The 21,577-nt window shown below is 40.0% G+C and overlaps 1 protein-coding gene across 1 annotated transcript in view; it reads right to left on the bottom strand.

Annotated features, from left to right (window-relative positions):
* The window catches only part of LOC126248274 (protein PRRC2C-like), a 240,396-nt gene that overhangs the window by 89,999 nt on the left and 128,820 nt on the right, over positions 1 to 21,577 (bottom strand). The window contains exons 13-19 of the mRNA XM_049949121.1: positions 19,650 to 19,874; positions 18,928 to 19,309; positions 18,033 to 18,486; positions 5,668 to 5,947; positions 5,376 to 5,590; positions 3,985 to 4,267; positions 2,774 to 3,035 (exon numbers count right to left, since the gene is read on the bottom strand). Of these exons, the coding sequence (XP_049805078.1) occupies positions 2,774 to 3,035; positions 3,985 to 4,267; positions 5,376 to 5,590; positions 5,668 to 5,947; positions 18,033 to 18,486; positions 18,928 to 19,309; positions 19,650 to 19,874 (2,101 nt within the window). The remainder of the gene's footprint in view (positions 1 to 2,773; positions 3,036 to 3,984; positions 4,268 to 5,375; positions 5,591 to 5,667; positions 5,948 to 18,032; positions 18,487 to 18,927; positions 19,310 to 19,649; positions 19,875 to 21,577) is intronic.

Here is a 21,577-nt window from a genome sequence, read left to right as displayed (position 1 = left end):
ACAAGGTTCTTATTGTAAATAATAAATGTATAGAGTACATGTCTTAGTATGAGTAAGGATGATACGAGTAACACACACATTAGTAATTTAAGAGAGGCAAGTCAAGAATACTGGGAATTGAATCAGAGGAAATGTGACCCCACAGGGAAAACAGTTAACAAATATGACTTGGTTCATTAAGGTGGGTTTAAGCCATTGTACAATGCTGAGAATAAAGAGCCGTAACAGCGTTGCTTGGTTAGGTTTTACTGTCTTCACATCATCCGGCAGTGTCTCAAAAATTCCAAAAGTGCCCAGATACCACACAGATGTGAGATGGTTGTTAGACCATTATTTAAACCATTCCAGGCACTTCGAGAAGCAATGCTCATGATAGCAGGAGATCTTCAGACAATTAGCGACCCAGCAAAGGAAGTGTCATACCAGAAAAGTCTATCAGATGCTGGAAGATATGTGGAAGTAAAGGAATTACAGGGAATCTTTTTCATTGTACAACACACTGATATAGTACTTGTAGTTGTGGAAGGTAATGAGGAGGTATTGAATAGGATTGGGGAGAAGAGAAGTTTGTGGCACAACTTGACTAGAAGAAGGGATCGGTTGGTAGGACATGTTTTGAGGCATCAAGGGATCACAAATTTAGCATTGGAGGGCAGCGTGGAGGGTAAAAATCGTAGAGGGAGACCAAGCGATCAATACACTAAGCAGATTCAGAAGGATGTAGGTTGCAGTAGGTACTGGGAGATGAAGAAGCTTGCACAGGATAGAGTAGCATGGAGAGCTGCATCAAACCAGTCTCAGGACTGAAGACCACAACAACAACAACAACAACAACAACAACAACAGTTGTGGAAGAATTAAGGACAACTGTTGGATTATTGTACAGCACACATGGTGCTCATACAGTGCCTGTAGCTGGAATAATTAAAGGATTACTGTTCAGCATAGGTTGGGCTGGTCAGAAATCTCTAAGAGCTCTTTGAAGTGTGGCCACTGGCAAAAATTGCACAGGGCAAGAGGAATTAATAAAGAATCAATAAAGAATCAATAAAGAATCAATAAAGAACAATAGGTTATGGAAGTTCAGATTGATTCCCCAGTCATGAAGTCTTGAAACTGTGACCAAACCAAGGTCACCACAGATCTCCTACTATTACAAAGAAAACTATTCCAAATTGTTAAGATGTAAGAAAATGAAGCAAAAGGACAGTGCACAAACCACAGAGTATACAGTGCTCAAATCACTTTGTTAGCATATGTCAGTTTCGTCAACTATAGATTAAGTAAGAGTTTAACCCACAGTACATATATTTCCCTTGTTACTCTTTAATGGCAGTAAGCTGTTATTGTAAACCTGTAGATGATGATATAGGAAGGAGCAAATAAGAGCAGATAGGATTATAGTGCTAAGAAGCCACCCTGACACCTGATCCCTCCCACATAGTGGAACCAAAAGCTGCTCACTAATGAGAGAATTTGACAAACGACAAAGTCAACCAGGAACAAAGACCTCTGTGCAGTGTGAAGAGCTGTGTAGTGTGAAGAGCTATGAAGAGTGAAGTGCTACTGAAGTAACGTGAAGGGTAATAACTGTAAATAAACCACCGTATGTTTCAGGATAAGCCAAGGGCAGATTTTTTCCACATAAGGGAGGAACTGTAATGGGAAGAAGCTACACTGGAACTTGGAGCCAGCAATGGAGTGCCACAACATTGATCAGTCACTCAAGCACCATGCAGCAATCCTTGTGCTGGGTGGACCAATGCCTCTTCCATGTGATGAAACCAGCCAGTCACCAGGAAGAACTACAGCCAACCCAGTGCTACTGTGCCAATGAAGCAGGCGCATCTACCACTGTTAGGACATCTACCATTGCCTGCCACCTACGCATTTGGGCACAGTGATAGCACTGCACTTTGCTGCTACACCAGTTGTGCAGCCATCCCTGGTAAACCAAGAGAAGACATCTATGCACTGGACACCAGCATTACACAGCCTGACACCCTCATATCAACCACCATTGCATCTCCAAGCAGAGAATCCTGCAACGCATCAACAGGGGTGTGGAGACAGCAGCCAGGAGTTATAACACTAGGAAACACCACGATATTCATCTCACTGTCATTGTTAACTACAGCTCAAAGACAATGACTGCAACAAACCTGCAATAAAGTAGTTAACCAGGGTCTGAGGGAAAATGTAAAAGGAAGGTCGAAGCATGTGAAATGAAGTTTTTGAGAAATCTGACAGAGGTAACAAGAATAAAAAAAGATGAGAAATCAACGTTTTAGGACCCTGCAAGAGAAGATCGAGGCAAAGAAGGTTGAAAATGTGGGCATGTGAAGAGAATGGATGAAATGAGATCCTCAGAAGATGCACAAGATGAATATCGAGGGCAAGAGGTCAATGGAAATCTGGCTACAAGGAGTGGAAAAATGCATCTAGAAGAGAGGAGAAGGCTGGGTCAGTGTAGCAACTGAGAGGTGGTACAAGGAGTGAAGAAGATGGAAGGCTTGTGTTCCAAGCAGACCCTATGAGTGGCAAGAAACTGTACACGATGATAAGAAACAACCACCATCTGCAACCCCACCTTTCATGAAACATGGATGTCTTCTCTTATCTTACTCTTAAGACACTAGCTAATTAAAAAGTACAATTAATTCAAACCAATACAACATATATCTCCTATTCAGCCAACACCACAACTATCATTGGTCTACTGAAATTCTACCAGGAACTCTAATTAAGAGACTGCACCAGTGTGGCAACAAACCTTTAATTTTCACAGAATCGGTATCATGTTTTTCATTTTCAGAATGGCTCTCGTTCATAATATTTGAAGCAGAACTTTGAGAATTTTCGGCTGTAGGCGATGCCTCATTCCATATTTTGCTCTGCTCTGGAGCCTTTTCTGGCACTGATACTACAGTTTCACCTTCTGTTGAGGAAGGTTCTAAATTATTTGGCTGAATCTTCTGCCATGGATCTCCTGTATCCACAGATTTGGACTCATTGTTTTTTTCTGATTCTATTGCCTGTAAGAAGTGTGAAAGCTTATGAAATATTTGTAACATAATATTGATAAATCAAATAAAAATAATTCTGTACAATATAGAATTAAGCCACAAATACCTAATGTGGCACACAAATGACATAATGAGTGCCAATACTAAGTTCAAATGCCCCACATTGCAATGATGCTGACTTTTAAAAAATCTGTTATTTGGTCTTGATATTAATATTTTTACTTTTTCTGACAAAATTTCTGTGTGTCCAAATATATACATTTAAATGGTCTTACGTAAGTGATATGGTACTTTATATCTACAACTAATTTCTTCAGTAATTAACAAAATTTATATACTTATCTAAATCCAAATGAGCCAAGTGTGCAACTGTCAAAAGCAAAACAAGATAAAACTCATCCAAGCTGTATGCATAATTTTCAAAGTATCCAAAACATTAAAATTTTTCTTGTTTTGATTAATAAGACAATACTTCAAATGAAAATATTTTTGAAAAAACTAGTATATGTTTATAGTCTTAAGGCTGACTACATAATTATAGGAAAATCCAACATTTGTTTACATGTATGAGCAGTTTAAAAACACTTTTCAGAAACTTTTGTGGGGCCAGTAAATGCTGGGATGGTTTCTCCCTTCCACAAATTGAGTCGAAATCTAAAAATTAATAGTATTATTGATTCTCACTTTGTTTATCTCTTACCCTGCAAAATCTTGCTATGCAGTTTGCTTTACAGTTCCTGAAAACAATCCTTTTCTTTTAAGCATACTTGTACACTGACTACAGCAAATGTTCCATTGTTTATCAATTACTATCCAGATGTGTTGCAGGCACAGCATGAAAGGACGAGAACACAATATGTCCAGTTAAGAGCACACCTCTAGCACCAGACAGTACAAAATAAGCACTAAATTCAGCACAGATTTTTAACATTTAAAAGCCATCTGGTGTACGTCATACCTGCCCCTCCTTCATTTCTTGCTTTATTTCTTCTGCAGGTACTGGGGTTTGATTGGACAGAGATCGCATTAGCTGTGTCAGTGTGCCCCTTTTCTGGTCATTGCGAAGCTCTGATGCTTCTAACTTCTCTTTTGTAATTGGCCCAGGTGCATGACGTACAGATTCTCTCCGGTCCTCCCTGTGGTTATCCAATTTCTTTTCACTCTTCAATTCAGCAGACTGCACTTCTGTTGAATCCACCCATGTAAAATCACGGGACTGTTTATCACCAGCATGCGAAGCTCTGGAATTCAGAATGGTTAGCAACTCAAATGTATTACCACAAGATACTAGAACAGTACATATTTAGGTTTTATTCACAGTCCAGTCACAACAACGTGAGCACTGCCTACGTTCGATGCCAGTGTGCAATAAACACACATGGACGGAAGCTGGTAGCACTAGGAGTGGTGGATGCATGAAGTGTCTTGGGGAAGAGAGAGAGTGGGGGGAGGAACAGTGCAGTCATTGTCATAATAGGAAAAGGTGACAATTTACCCTACTCCCGAAAGGGCGTCGTCATTGGCTTTCAGGCCAAGGGTGAAAGCACTTCCAAAATGGCTACAAGTGTTCACTTGCCACTGTGGTTAAAGTATACCACGCGCATGGCTAAATGGCACTATGCAAAGCCAGCACTGAGGCAACTGTGGTGCACCATGGTCTGTAGATGACAGGTAAAAAACTGCAGAGATGACTAAGGGCTGGAATTTGTACGACAATACTGCAACTGGATGTTCACTGAGTGGCAACAGGTGGCCTTCTCAGATGAATCGGGTATTATGACCCACTGGATAGATGGCCGTTGGTGTGTATGGTGTGATATGCCTTGAAGCAAATACCCTGCAACAGTTATGCCCTGGGGATTTCTTTTGTGGCATTCCTTGGGTGATCTTGTTAGTCTATAGGGCACAATGGACCAACACAGGTATGCAACAATTTTTGGGGACTATGTCCACCTACCCCTACACGTCATTTGTTTTTCCTCAGCACAATGGCACCTACCAGTAGAGCAATGTAACATATCACACAGCTTGCAGTGTATGTGCGCAATTCGAAGAGCACCAGGCTGAGTTTACCGCACTTCCCTCGCCACCGAATTCCCAGGATTCAAACCACATCAAGAAATTGTGGGCCCAACTTGATTGGGCTGTTCGTACCATGGATCCTCAACTGAGAAACCTAGCACAGCTGGCCATGGCACTGGAGTCAACTGGAGTTGACACTCTTCCTGCAGTCAGTGCTGCAAAAGGTGTTATTTGTTATTCTAGCTTTTGACAGGTGATCACTTTAATGTGACTGGACAGTGCATAAAAATGACATCATAGACATTGCAGAAATAGCGCATTTGTTACCTGACAAGATCCTTCTCTTCCCTAACACTGTCCCTTGAAGATCGAGATTCACAGCTGCCAGCTCTTCGGGCTGCAACATCTTGTTCTTTCTCACACCAGTCTTTGTTATCCCCTTCTTGAGATTTCTTCCAGTCTTTGTTGTCATGCCAGTCATCAGTTTGTTTGACGGGTGGACAAACTGAATTTTTTTCCATAACTGAAATTCCAGAAGGCTGCTGCAAAATAATTTATTATATCAGCCACATGTAAAAGCACACAAAAATTATTTTTTTCTGCTACACAACACACTCACATGTCTGTCCACAACATCACATTTAGTATCCAGTTCTCTTGATTCCTCGGGAAGCCTAACATCCCTCTCCTTTTCCCTCATCTCTCTCACGAGATTACCATCTCTATGCTCTTTAGGAGCTTCAGGTTGATCACACTTCCTCTCATAGTCCTGCCCTTTTTCATATTCTAGAGAACTACACCTATACGTTCTCTGGTATTCTGGCGCTGCATCAAAGTAATTTCCCGTAATTTTTCTGGAGCCATTTTCAGAGTATGGTCTGTAGTCCCTGGACCTGAACCTGAAAACAAATAATAAAACTTAAGTGAAAATAGTTCATGAACAAGGCAGTTCTATTGTAGTCTCAAACGTGGAATAAATGGTAATTGTGAGTCAGAGAGAAGTGAAAAATATCATTTTATACACTAAATTCAAACTTTGTTTAGACCTACTTTGATAATTTGACATACAGGTTGTTTACAGAGGAAAAAGGTATCAGATATGAACTGATTTCGGTAGAGTCTCGGAAGGGCAAGATAGCATGTCAAACACACACGAACACTGAGTAAAAGGAATAAACATATGTGTGGGAAGATGCCAGTTGGGTAACACGTGACACTTACAGCCAACTAAATCAGCCTCGATAAAGTGAAGTTTGAGATGACACTCTTAATCCCTCCCTGTGGAAATCCGAGTACTTACTTGCACAATTGACAGTATTCCATGAAGTTTCAGGATTACAGCCAGACAACCTCAACTTCTAGCCGCGATATTTCTGCTCACAACCATTCAGCCATCTTCAGGTGGGTGTTTAACACTGGAGGTTGCTAGTTCACATCACTAACTTCATATCAAAAAATTCACACAGAGATACATACGCAAAGGCAGCCACTACAAGAGGGGCCTCGGTAGAGCTTCGCGTTCTCTTCAAATACTACTCCATTTATGACGCACAGGGGTATGCAAATGGTGATACTACATGTGCGCTCTCTATTGGTATGTGGGCTTGCGAGTTAAAATTCAGATGTCAAATTAATAAAATTAACTGTCACTAGGTATGTCACTAGTCATAAAATGTTTCTTTTCTGTAAATGTTAAAGAAATCACTGGATCCCACACCTCATCCAGTTGAAAGCGTCTGTGTGTGCTGCAATTTATCTAATCTATTCCTCACGATTCCTATGTGAGCAATATGCAGGCGGTTGTAGCATATTCCTATAGTCATCATTTAAAGTTGGTTCTTGAAACTTTGTGAGTAGCCTTCTCAGGATAGTTTATATGTACCTTCAAGAGCCTGCCCGTTTAGTTTCTTCAGCATCTGTGTGACACACTCCCATGGGTCAAACAAACCATTCACCATTCGTGCTGCCCTTCTCTGTATACATTCAATATGCCCCGTTAGTCCTATTTCACACAGGTCTCACTCAATTGAGCAATATTCGAAGATGGGTCACATGAGTGGTTTGTAACCAATCTCCTTTGTGGATTGATGGTATGTCCCAATAACCTGAAGTCTACCACCCACTTTACCCATAACTGAGCCTAGGCGATCACTCCATTTCATATCCCTACAAAGTGTTACACCCAGGTATTTGTAGGAGTTAGCTGATGCCAACTGTGACTCATTGATATTATAGTCATACGAAACTATTTTTTTTTTTGTGCTCAACTTTACATTTCTGAATCTTTAAAGCAAGTTTCCAATTTCTGAACCACTTTTAACTCTTATCAAGATCTGACTGAATATTTATGCAGCTTCTTTTAGAATGAAATTCATTATACATAACTGCATCATTTGCAAAAAGTGATATTTCACCCACAGCTACTCCTACCATGTGACATGGATTCTCCATCCAAGATAATATGCTGCATTCTCCCTACCAAAACATCCTCAATCCAGTTACAAGTTTCACTTGATACCCCAAAAGAGTGTACTTCAAACAATAGTGTAGTTGTGGTACCGAGCCAAATGCTTTTTGGAAATCAAGTAATACTGCATGCATCCGACTGCCTTGATCCAAAGTTTTCAGTATATCATGTGAGAAAAGTGACAGCCGAGTGTTTCATGATTGTTTTTGGAATCCATGCTGGTAGGCGTGAAGGTCATTCTGTTCAAGATACCTATTATGTTTGAGCTCAGAATATGTTCCAAGATTCTAAAACAAATGGGTGTTTAGGACAATGGATGGCAGTTTTGTGGACCACTTCTACTACCCTTCTTGTATACAGGTGTAACCTGTGCTTTCATTCAACTTTTGTTCGAGAGATCTATGACAGATTATAGTTATAAGAGGACCTTATTCAGCCACAAATTCAGTATAGAATCTAATATGGATTCCACTGGTTCTAGAAATTTGTTTAGTTTTAATGATTACAGATGTTTCTCTACACAACTGACATTAACACTTGTTTCATACACACAGGAACAAAATTTTCCAACGTTCCTGGAACAAGATAAGTTCAAATTTTTATGCATTCAATGTGAGCACCACGTGCTATACGACAAATATCAAAATGGTGGAACAAAAAAACAGCTGGTCTCTCATTATCAAATTTACAGCTTCAACAATGTGATGTCATAGACTTTGGAGCGTGTCTGGCAAAGGGGTGATAAAAATGTGGTCTTTTATGTAGCCCCTTAGATAAAAGTCACAAGGTGTGAGGTCTAGAGACCTGGGAAGTCACTTGTGATGAAACATGAACTTCAAACTTCTCCTCCTCCTCTTCCAATTGAACATCCTAGAATGGTGTCATTTAGGTGACGCTGGACTTGCTTAGAGAAACACACCATGTTAAAAAGACTGAAACTGAATATAGTTTGGGCCACAATTTTCTCAATGTGTGAACCATGTATCACTCCCTGTCCCTCGACAGATGCTACCGTTTGTAGTCAATTTCTAAGATTAAAAAAAAAAAAAAAAAAAAAATCCAGGGAATGTAACAACTGCTACCATAGCAGCAGCTGTGACTGGCTGAGGCAATGTGTGATGGCACAGTCATTAGTTTTGTGCAAGTACTCGTTACGTTTTGCTGTTTGGTGTAATTCTGCTACAAATATGTCACGTTAGTTAAGTGAACAATAAATTTTGAAAGCTCAAGTGGAAGGATTCAATGATTCTGGATTAAAGCAAGAAATATCTGAGTGGAAACAGTCTGAAGAAAGATTCAAATTCTGGTAAATTGGAGTCTGCTACTTTTCACTGTTAATATTGTTGCTACAGATATTACTGCTGTAATTACAAATGAATTTAGTTTTATTTGTCTTAGGCTCATCTTTTTTACAGATGAATCACATGACAAGCAGCATCTAACAATGGTTTCCAAGATCTGTTTGGTAAAATGAGCAGGAATTAATTGAATTAGTATTGCCCTGACTGCAACATATCTCTCAGCATGCCAGAATACTTCAGACTTTTTCATACAAAAGCAAATTGTGTGTGAAATTGCTCAGTAACTAACCTCGCACTTTGTTTTTGGAAGGATAATTTCATTTTGCCATATTTTAGAATTTGTAATTTATCAAAGAACTAAAGTAAATATGAAAAATAAACCTTTAAACTCTTATCTTTTTTAGCATGTATTACCCTTCAAGATATATCAAACACATACGTGCCAGTAAAACTTTACATAATCCTTCTTTCTCTCAGAAATTTTGGTTTGCATGACATTTTAGAGAAATTAAGATCATACAGGGAGAAAAAATTCCAGTTTGACAATAGAATGAAAAAGATAAGATTGCTACACACCTTATAGTGGAGACTAAGTCGCAGACAGGCACAACAAAGACATTACTAAAGAAGTAAGCTTACAGCCAAAAGGACTACTTCTGAAGAGCGCACGTGTGCGCACGCATGACTCCCCCCCCCCCCACCAAACATACAGATGTGTGGGGCGTCACATTATCCTCCTGGAATTGTCCAAGTCTCTCGGAATGCACAATGGGCATGAAAAGATGCAGGTGATCAGATAGGATGCTTACGTATGTGTCACCTGTCAGAGTTGTATATAGACGTACCAGGGGTTCCATCTCTCTCCAACTACACACGCCCCACACCACTACAGAGCCTCCACCAGCTCGAACAGTCCCCTGCTGACACACAGGATCCATGGGGTTACAAGATTGTCTCCATACCTGTACACGTTCACTTGCTTGAAACAATCTGAAACGACACTTGTGCAACCAGGCAACATGTTTCCAGTCATCAACAGTCCAATGTCAGTGTTACGAGGCGAGGTGTAAAGTTTTGTGTCATACAGTTATCAAGGGTACACGAGTAGGCCTTCAGCTCCCAAAGCCCATATTGGTGATGTTTCGTTGAATGGGTCAAATGCTGGCACTTGTTGATGGCCCACCACTGAAATCTGCACCAATTTGTAAAAGGGCTCCACTTCTGTCATGTTGAACGACTATGTTCAGTCATCGTCAGCCCTGTTCTTGCAGGATCTTTTTCCAGCCGTAGCATTCAAACTCACTCAAATCTTGATAACATGCCATTGTAGCAGCAGTAACCGATCTAACATCTGTGCCAGACTCTTGTTTTATACAGGCTTTGCCGACTTCAGCACCGTATTCTGCCTGTTTACATATCTCTGTATTTGAATACACTTGCCTGTACCAGTTTCTTTGGCACTTCAGTGTATGGGGGTGTGCTGAAAAATAATGCCTCCAAATTTTTTAAATGAAAGTTCTTAAAGTTTTTTAAGCAAAATGAACTTTATCAATGTTTTGCATCTTCATTCTTTGTATCTACATATTTATTTCTCAATGTAGTCACCCTGGCAATGACCGCATTTCTCGCAAGAGACCAGATTGGTGATACCGTCACTGTTGAATGTTCAACTTTGCTGAAGGAGCCACAACATCAAATCTGCTTGCACTGCTTCATCACTATCAAAGTGACATCCTCGACAGTGTTTTTCACATTTTGAAAATGGATGAAAATTGAATGGGGCCAAGTCAGGACTGGATGGAGGATGACAGATGACAATGAAATCAAGGTATCCAACTGTTGCAGATGTTGCAACATTTGTGTATGGCCTGTCATTGTTATGCTGAAGGGGAAGGTGCTCTGTGAGTGAACGAACTCTTTGAATTCTAAACTCAATTACAGCATGCTATTTCTCATGCAACAACACACGGTAGATATGTTACACACCACCATTTTACAAGCCACAATTTGGAGCTCACTAGTGGCAGAGGGCTGCAAATATGTAAACATGAAGAATAATGATGTAGACTGCTATTAACATTTGTTTTATTTGAAAATCTTTAACATTTTTCACCTAAAAAATTCAGAGGCATTACTTTTCAGCACACGCATGTAAAATTGTATGTATATTTATAATTACTTCTGTATACCTTATTTCAGCTAATAAAAAATAGGGGAAGAGACTTTTTGATTCATCCTCTTTATTTTAACCCAGAATTTAAAAATATGCTGACATTATCTGAATTACATCACCTCCAAAGGGTTGTTGTTGTTGTTGTGGTCTTCAGTCCTGAGACTGGTTTGATGCAGCTCTCCATGCTACTCTATCCTATGCAAGCTGCTTCATCTCCCAGTACCTACTGCAACCTACATCCTTCTGAATCTGCTTAGTGTATTGATCTCTTGGTCTCCCTCTACGATTTTTACCCTCCACGCTGCCCTCCAATGCTAAATTTGTGACCCCTTGATGCCTCAAAACATGTCCTACCAACCGATCCCTTCTTCTAGTCAAGTTGTGCCACAAACTTCTCTTCTCCCCAATCCTATTCAATACCTCCTCATTAGTTACGTGATCTACCCACCTTATCTTCAGCATTCTTCTGTAGCACCACATTTCGAAAACTTCTATTCTCTTCTTGTCCAAACTGGTTATCGTCCATGTTTCACTTCCATACATGGCTACACTCCATACAAATACTTTCAGAAACGACTTCCTGACACTTAAATCTATACTCGATGTTAACAAATTTCTCTTCTTCAGAAACGATTTCCTTGCCATTGCCTGTCTACATTTTATATCCTCTCTACTTCGACCATCGTCAGTTATTTTACTCCCTAAATAGCAAAACTCCTTTACTACTTTAAGTGTCTCATTTCCTAATCTAATCCCCTCAGCATCACCCGATTTAATTTGACTACATTCCATTATCCTCGTTTTGCTTTTGTTGATGTTCATCTTATATCCTCCTTTCAAGACACTGTCCATTCCGTTCAACTGCTCTTCCAAGTCCTTTGCTGTCTCTGACAGAATTACAATGTCATCGGAGAACCTCAAAGTTTTTACTCCTTCTCCATGAATTTTAATACCTACTCCGAATTTTTCTTTTGTTTCCTTTACTGCTTGCTCAATATACAGATTGAATAACATCGGGGAGAGGCTACAACCCTGTCTCACTCCTTTCCCAACCACTGCTTCCCTTTCATGCCCCTCGACTCTTATAACTGCCATCTGGTTTCTGTACAAATTGTAAATAGCCTTTTGCTCCCTGTATTTTACCCCTGCCACCTTCAGAATTTGAAAGAGAGTATTCCAGTTAACATTGTCAAAAGCTTTCTCTAAGTCTACAAATGCTAGAAACGTAGGTTTGCCTTTTCTTAATCTTTCTTCTAAGATAAGTCGTAAGGTTAGTATTGCCTCACATGTTCCAACATTTCTACGGAATCCAAACTGATCTTCCCCGAGGTCCGCTTCTACCAGTTTTTCCATTCGTCTGTAAAGAATTCGCGTTAGTATTTTGCAGCTGTGACTTATTAAACTGATAGTTCGGTAATTTTCACATCTGTCAACACCTGCACAATGCACATATTGTATTTCTGCTTTACAATGAACCACAGCCCCCCCCCCCCCCCCCCACAGCATACAAAACACTGCATGCCCTCGAATACTGTCAAGGCTATAGGACCCATACCAGATAGGACTAACAAGTAGCTCACAAGCGTGCGGCTGATCCATGTGGCTAAGATGCACATAAGCATGTGTGCATATACATCGTGTACTTTGGCAGAAGTTACTGAATATTACCAATTCTGCTTTGCGTAATGACAATCGAGTGAGCACTTGTACACAGCCCCACTGATGTCACACACTTGCATCCACTTGCACTTAGGCTGTAAATTTGCTGTGTGCTCATGCACAATGGACTTTGCTTACTACCAGAGCTGGCAAAAATTTATTTGAATCATGAATAATTAATAGAGATAAAAGTCATGAATAACAAATATCATTTGAAAACCAATGATATAATGCTCCAGTTCTTTGTCATTTATTAAATGAATGTACTTTAGTTGCTTTTAAATTGCTTTTCAGGACAACTTTTTTTTGTCAAATATCTCATCAGAAACTTTAGTTTTATTTCTGAAGATTTTCTGCTAGGACACTAAAGAAAATATGTTCTCCACATGCACAGAGGACATTGGTGTGTTGTATCTCCTGAATTCGTCTTCATTTCATGAAGAAGATATATGACTTTCAACTCACACTTTTTTTCAGCAAACACTGCAAAATCATTAATTCAGCTGTCATTTTTGACAAATGATTCATTTTGATTCCACATTAGCTTCAGTTTTCAAATTAAATTCAACATAAAATTTCTTTTTATGTCATAGCATCATTCAAAACTCTTGACATGATTTCTTCAACATTTTTTGGCTATTGTATTTCTGCGGTTTGTTGTAAGGAAACAACAATATAGGTGAACAATTTGTTTTTACATTGTGGTGAAGGCATCAATGTTGTAATTGCAGTTGGTGTAAAAGGGCAAAAAAAAAAACACCTTCCAATTCTCTTGATACTGCTACTGCACTGCAATATTGTGGACTCGTATGTACTGAAACCTAGTGTGTCTTCTGAAATTTTTGAGTTTTGGAGCTCTATGCAACTGCACACACACACACACACACACACACACACACACACACACACACAACTATTCCATATTCTAACAGAAAGCTTACTCAGACACTTTTGAATGGCTTGGGAAACCCAGAAACACTGCATCAATGTTTCAGGAGCTCTTTAGGATTAAATTTTGTTGATATAAGTCATTTGCAATGAAGTTATAACTTTGGTGTGTCATTTTGTAGCACTACAAACACGAGCAAATTGAATAATTGTATCAACAAGACATTCCTCTCTGATAGTGTGAGCAATCTTTGTACAGTACAGGAAGGCATAGCAGATTAAGGGTTTCTGTTGACTGCATTCCTGTCTTTGGCTACTCACATAGCACACTTCTGCATGTAATTAAGGGGAGATGAGAGTACTGACAACTGCAGAGTCAATTGAATTTGGCTATGTCATGTCAGTAGTGTAACGGCTAAGGCCATCTGCCTACGAAGTATTTTTGTGTTGCAGTTGTTATGTTGTTAAGCAAGTAGCTGTGCTCAATCCAAAGCTTGGATTGAACACTGCAGTGCTTTACCAGGCATGGTAGTAAGTCACTGACTTACTCCCACTTCTGAACAGACTTAATACAGCTATTTAGAAGGGGATCTACTGTTCAACTTGTTCTCCAAAATATGGTGCAACCTGACTTGGTATTTATAAAATTGTCATGTGGGGGACAGAACATAAAACTTTCAGCTTTGTAGTCCAAAACTTAACCCACTTTGCACTTCTTTCCTTCTCCTGTTCATTGCAGCTAATATTATCAACTATGAGTCCCATAAGTTCATTTTCTCGATTTATGCACGAGAACCTACAATGTAGCTGGATTGAAGCATTTCTGTTAATAAATAAAAAAGTTTGCAATTGTAAGTTGTCACGATCCTCAACATAAATATTATTCCATTTGTTCTATCCAAAATGTGTTTCAATGTCAGTGCTATTTCAGCAGCAGACTAAATGCGAGCTTTATTTCACCAGCTAGTCTTTCACTCAAATTTACAGTTTCACAGCTGAATCAACAATGTTCAATAACATTCAGCACTCAATCACCACTTTAATTTCCATTATATAGCATTATACTCAATTGCTATGCTAATACTTGGTGAATCTCAGGTATACAGCATACACTTTCCCCATAAGAAACATGACTAATCGATAGCTAAAATAAACTCTAATTACAAGTATATTCCATTGCTCACTAGGTCCATTAGGACCACTACGTTGTTACAAAGCTGTATTGACTATATTTCCTTAGCTGTGTATCAAAGCCAATCAGTGAATAAGTATGTGCCGTGTGGTACAGAGTGGGTTAACTGCCACTGAATAAATTATCACAAGTTTCTTTGACCCACGGGAGAGAGTTGCCGAGATGCTGAAAAATATGAATTGGCAAAAGCCTAATAACAAAAACTTAAGAACCAGTATGAAGGGAGGAATCTAAGAATGTACTATAGGTCCTGACAGTTTGCTTCCGTAAGAAGCATGAAGACAAGATTAGACAATTCACTGTATGCACAGAGGCATTTAAGCTATCACTCTTTCTGCATTCCATACATGAATGGAACAGGAAGAAACCTTAATATTTGTTACAATGAGAAGTACCATTTGCCATACATTTCACAGTGGTTTGCAGAGTATAAATGTAGGTGCAGATTTGCTGTTACAAAATTTACATCTACATACATACTCCGCAAGCCACCGTGGAGAGTACATGATATCACTAAAGGTCATTCACTTTACTGCTCCAATGGAGCAAGCGAAAACAACTGTCTATATATTTTTGTATGAGCCATAATTTCTTGTCTTCTAGATCCTTATGCATAATGTACATCAGTGGTAGGAGAACTGTTCTGCAGTCTGTTCTCTACATTTTCTCAATAGTGTCTTGTAAAAAAATTAATCTTCCCCAGGGATTTCATGAGTTCGCGGAGCACCTCAGTAATACTCACTTGTTGCACAAACCTACTCATGACAAATCCAACACAACGCTTCTGAGTTGTCCCGATGCCTTACTGTAGTGCAAAAGGCAGCATTTGAGTAGTACTCAGAATCAGTCACTTTAGTGTTCTATACATGGTCTCCTTTCCAAATGTGCTACATATTCCTATAATTCCCCCAATAAACCAAAGTCTACCAATCGCCTTCCCCTCATGTACATACACATACTGCAAACCACCATAGAGTGCATGGAGGAGGGTACTCTGTGCCACTGCCATTCATCTCCTTTCCTAATCCATTCTCAAACAGAGCACGGGGGAAGCTACTGCTCAGGTGTTTCTATACCAGATCTTACCTTGTATTCATGGTCCCTGCTTGTATGATCCCATATTGCTTGGCGACATTAAGCCTTAAGCCTTGTTATTTAATTTATGTGAATGTTTCAAGCACAACACCACCGACACTGTACCCCAACGTTATTGCATAGTTTCCAACTCAAGTCCCTCCATGACAACATTTTCCTGTACACTACAGTGTCATCAGCAAAAAATCTCAGTTTACTGCCCACTGCCCACTAGGAATTACACAGTACATATACCACCGTTCTACGGTTTATTGACACAGCACCGATACAAATAATTCTGTTACAAAGTGCCAAGTTGTAAATGAACAGTTTATGGAATATTATATAAACTGATGATGGTTATACCAATATCCAAGAAGTGCAAATGAAACGTAGAACTCTGGTGGAAATCACAAGTCCACTGACATACTAAGCCAAGTGAATGTTGAGGTCCAAGTTCCAGTATAGCATTCAGATTCTAAGACCAGAGCGCAGCCAAATCAACATTGAACAGCAGATCCACCACAGCGTAGTACTTCCGAATAGTGGAGCAGAAACATAGCACGATGGGAACTAGCCTGTAGACGTCTGGAGCAGCATTACATAAGGCTCCATAGTTAATGGAGCCTGCGGCTGGGGTCGCTGCATATTATGGGTGGCCAATCGCTGAGAGTTAAGGGTGGCCAATCACAGTGTTGTGAAGGGTGCATGTGAAGGCGGCCTGCGATGTTAGCAGCAGGCCGCGCACGGAGAAGTGCAGCCAAAGATGCATATCTCACCCGCACGTAGGGGAGCGCACAGCTGCTCAGTTCGGAGACTTTGTAGTGGTGGATACCACACTCGCCTTATCCATGAGATCATTTATATATAGATATATATACAGAGAGAGAGAGAGAGAGAGGGAGAGAGAGAGAGAGAGAGGGAGAGAACAACAGCGATCCTGTCACACTTCCCAGGTGTATTCATGTAGATTCCTTTGTCTTCGATGAATGCTTGCCATCCAGGACAGCATACCGACTTCTGTTACTTAAGAAGTCTTCGAGCCACTCGCATAACTGAGAACCTATACTGCATGCTCAGATATCATTTAACAGTCTGCAGTGGGGTGCCATGTCAAACACTTTCCAGATATCTAGGAATACAGAATTTACCAGTTGCCTTTCATCCATGGCTTGCAGGATATCATGCAAGAAAAGGGCACGCTGAGTTTCGCACATGCTACACTTTCTAAAACTGGTCTGATTTCTGGACTGAAGCTTTTCAGTTTGAAGGAAATTTATTACATTCAAACTTGGAATATGCTCAAGAATTCAGCAGCAAACTGATGTTAAGGTTACTGGTCTGTTATTTTGCAGGCACATTCTTTTACCCTTCTTATATACAGGAGTTACCTGTGCTCCCCCCCCTCTTCTTCTTCTTCTTCTTCAATTCACTTGGGACTTTATGCTAGCAGAGATATTTGTGATAAATGTGACGTAAGTGAGGGACCAATGCCAAAGAGTACACTCTGTAAATCGAAGCTCGAATTCCATCCAGACCTGGCGACTTGGTTGTTTTCAATCTTTTCTGCTGTTTCTCACCGCCTATTTCTATGTCTGCCATACAGAAGTCTGTGTGATGGTCAAATGATGGTACGCCTGTACAATCCACCTGTGTCAACACTTTTTTAAATGTTTAACTTAAAAACTTGCCTTTTGCTGTTTTTACTGCCACACCAGACTGGTCAACGAATGACTGGATAGATGCCTTTGATGCACAGTTATGTCTCAGTTGGTACTTTGTGTCTCAATCTTTTTCCACAGCACTAAAAAACTTGAAATTTGTAAATGGAGGAGGGTTGTTAAGAGGTTGTGGCAGCACTGGACTAACCGTTTGGCACTCTTCTGTTAACCAAAATTTGTCCCTCTTTTGCAGCCCTGATCAATTTCCTAACAAGTACATGAACCCACAAAATTCTGAACAATAAGAAATAGGAACCGTATGATGAGTTTGCTGTGTTCATATGGAATTCAATATCATTTATCTGTTTTTATCCTGTCTCCAGCAAAACAATGTTGTACTTGACTCAGACTACATCTGCTTTCACATGTCACCAAGCCACACACAAAGAAATAAAATATTTACATTCTAGGAAAAATCTGGAAATTTACTATGGTATGTTAACGAGACACAAGGCATAAAAATACCAACTTCTAACTGTAGAAATCAGATGATCATAAAAACCAATTACCTTTCTCGTTCAGTAACATCCAATGTGTGTTGATCCTTGGTTGACTTGGCATCTCTCTCTCGATGATCCCAAGTAGCAGGCTTCTCTTCAACATCACGTTCACTATCACGTTCACGTTCCCGTTCCCGTTCCCTCTCCCTATCACGGTCTCTCTCTCTTTCATTATCACGTTCCTGATCCTGTTTCCTGTCCCATTCCCTGCTGTGTTCACGATCTGGTGCACTTTCACGATCACGATTCCTCTCCCTTTCCCTCTCTCTTTCACGTTCCCTTTCACGTTCCCTTTCCCTTTCACGTTCCCTTTCACGTTCCCTTTCACGTTCCCTCTCTCGCTCCCAATCACGCTCTCTTTCTCGATCATGGTCTCCTTCCCATTCTCTATCAGAAGTTGACATGTCAGTCTCACCGTGTACACGTCTGTGTGGATGATGGCTGCTCTTCAGACCTCCACTACCTGGATGAAAGAAATTTGACAAAATTTTAGTAAAAAACAAAAAACAAACTGTTGTGTAAATTAATTACAACCTCCCCCCCCCCCCCCCAAAAAGTAAAATGTGTTGTTGGAAGTACAGACATGAGAGGCAGCCAAATGAAAAGAGTGCATGTTGTGCAGTTGTGGACCCATCAGCAGCCGAATGCTTTCTATGAAACACGCATTGATAGTCTCGCCTCCCAATGGGATACATATCTCAACATGTGTGGCGATTACTTTTGTATGGAACCATTCCATGGTCCCATCATGGTGGGTGTTTGGTTTTCATTTGACTGCCCCTTGCAGCTGGCAAACCTTAGCTCATAGTTTGCTATGCTGTAATAATATTATACAAAATTCTCCCTTGAGACAAATTAAAATTTTGAAAAATTATGCCGGCTTTATAATAAAATTGCCACATACCAGGCAATGACCCTGCAAAATTAAAAGAACCAACATGAGCTGCAGATCCATTCCAGCGAGGGTCAAACGATTGTGCACTTGAGAGTCCTTGTGAAACTGAAGTCCCTTGAGACAGAGAGCCAGAAGTGCCACTTAATGGCAAGTTAGGTGGCCCTCCTGCTCCTATACGTGACAAGTAGGAGCGTTCTGCTTGTTGCTTCTGGAATCTTGGAGGAAGGTTATGTTGGAAGTCACTCGAAAATGTTGGCTGTTCATGTCTGTCTCTATAATTACGACCTTCTTTGAATCTATCAGCACGTATATCCCAATCACGTTCTCTCTCACTGCGAAGTTCCCGTTCACGTTCCTTTTCACGGTCACCACGAACTACACGTTCTCCAACCTGCTCGGAAAACAAAGAAAACACTTGAAGTAATTACAGTACACAAATTTTACCTTAACAAACATTAAGCTGTTAAAGCCAAAGAAACAGCCCGAAAACAACAAACTATCCCTTAGTTTGAAGACTTTGTATCAACTATAATTTCAGATCAAGTAACTTACACTATTTCTATTGACACTGCACAACTGCCATAATGTTACAAAACAAGATTTCCAATAAGGGTAAAATCTGCCTATTATAGAACGTTTGAAACAAACTAAGTGGATTTTACCAACCAAAAAACTATCTACTGCAGTCATTTACTAGTAAATATAAAGTTCAAAACTAAACCAATATGTACCTGTTGCAGTGATCTTAGGTCATTGGGCAATTTTTCATCGCGACCTTCACTGCTAGTTCTAGATCTGTCTCTATCCCTACATTTCTCGTTCTCATGATCCTTTTCCCAGTCCACTCTTGATGCACGGTTGTGGCTATCATCAAACTTCTCCTTATTTTCTTTATTCTCCAATGAAGCTTTCCGTCCTATTTTCTCTTCCAATTGTTGTAACTTTAAAGCTGCACCCTGCAAAACAGAAGTTAAAACTTCTTGTTATTCACGGAAAAGCCAATGAAATGTAAGGGAACATATATACGTGAACTTTATAACACAGTTTAGGCAAAAGATAATAAGAAAATCATTAGGATTGTTGAGTTTATGTGACATCAGACTTGAATTCAGTACAATTTGAAGCCACCAGACTCTACAATCATTGTGTAGTGGCACAGAATCAAAGACAGCTTGAAAATATATTCTCAAGGAATAGCCTCCCACATTGATTGTATGCAGATCCACATAGCATAAACAGATGATGTCACTCGACTGTGAAGAACATCTTGCTAATCTATCATACCCCACAATCACATCACAAACATCTAGGCAGGAAAAATAGTTAGCCCTCTCATTCTTTGAACACGTTCGCACATGCCTCAAAACATACGACCAGACATGATTCCGTGAAATATGAAATTATCTCTAGGGTGTGTGTGTGTGTGTGTGTGTGTGTGTGCGCGTGTGTGTGTGTGTGTGTGTGTGTAGTTTTTTCCCCCTCCACAGATTTAGGGGCCACTAATTAATTTCCTGGAATTCTCATGTACCTTGGTACCCCACAGAAAGATACTTCCTTCCCTTGCCTTTGCAGGTGGAGAAATGAGTCTTGGACATTAAGGGAATATTTATTTGCATACATTTTAGAGCACTAAGGGAGTTGGTGCAGATAACTTTTTATGCACAAATATGTTCCACCTCATCCAGTATCCTCAGTATTGTGTGTAATTGCAATTCAAATACAGTACACTCACTCGGTAAATGAAATCCTGAGGACAAGCTCTGGGAAAAAACAGAGTTGCCAAGAAACAGCCCCTGCTCTCATATACCTCCACAAATATAGTTATATAGTCACAGAGTTTATTTAAAATTTCATGAAACATTGAATTAAAAACACACACAACAGTGAGAGGTCTACCCTCTACCTGATTAACTCCAAGACTATTCTGTGTCTTCTTATTTGCCAAGGTGGCAGTCAACTCAATCCATGGATTAGTGTTGGTATCTGTACTACAACATGTGCCACTAGTGTTCCTTGTACAGATCACAAATAGCTTTGTTCACTGGTGATATGTGAAAATTGGTTCCATGGCAGGGCAATGAACAGTTTGGCAAGAGGATGACTCAGGATTAGTGAAGAATAAACACACTACATGGAGCTGCCACCAGATGGCATGTGGCAGCTCCCCAGCCTTAGCATACAGAAGGCCATGACCAGCCTAAGACACCCTTAACGGTCAATATATTTCATGTAAGTTGGTGTAGTTAATCCACAAACGATTCATGACCTAGCCACAATCACACGAACAGAACTGCTTAAAATAATCTCTCTCCCCTTTTCCACACATATAAAAAATTTAAAATTGGTATGGGTAACTCAGTGCCCTAAGTGAGTTACTGTTGCAGAGCTGGAAAAGAAACAAACAGCAAAATCGCCCACAAATAATGAACACTGTGCTGGGTGCCTTTCTGTAGAAAGTACAATGCTTACAGCAATGGAGTACAGGGATAGGCATAAAATATTGCCTTAAGGGACACCATGCCAACTAATAATATGCACTCCCAGATTGCAGTCACCATGGTAACAAGAAACAGATTGTAACATCTATAGCGACATCTAACATGACTGTCGTCACACTGGTGCCAGCCAGTGTGTGTAGGATACTGCAAAATCAATCTGA

Source organism: Schistocerca nitens, chromosome 3, assembly GCF_023898315.1.
Source record: "Schistocerca nitens isolate TAMUIC-IGC-003100 chromosome 3, iqSchNite1.1, whole genome shotgun sequence".
NCBI lineage: Eukaryota > Metazoa > Arthropoda > Insecta > Orthoptera > Acrididae > Schistocerca > Schistocerca nitens.
Note: the sequence above shows the minus strand (reverse complement) of the source record. Positions and strands in the feature narration are given on the sequence as shown.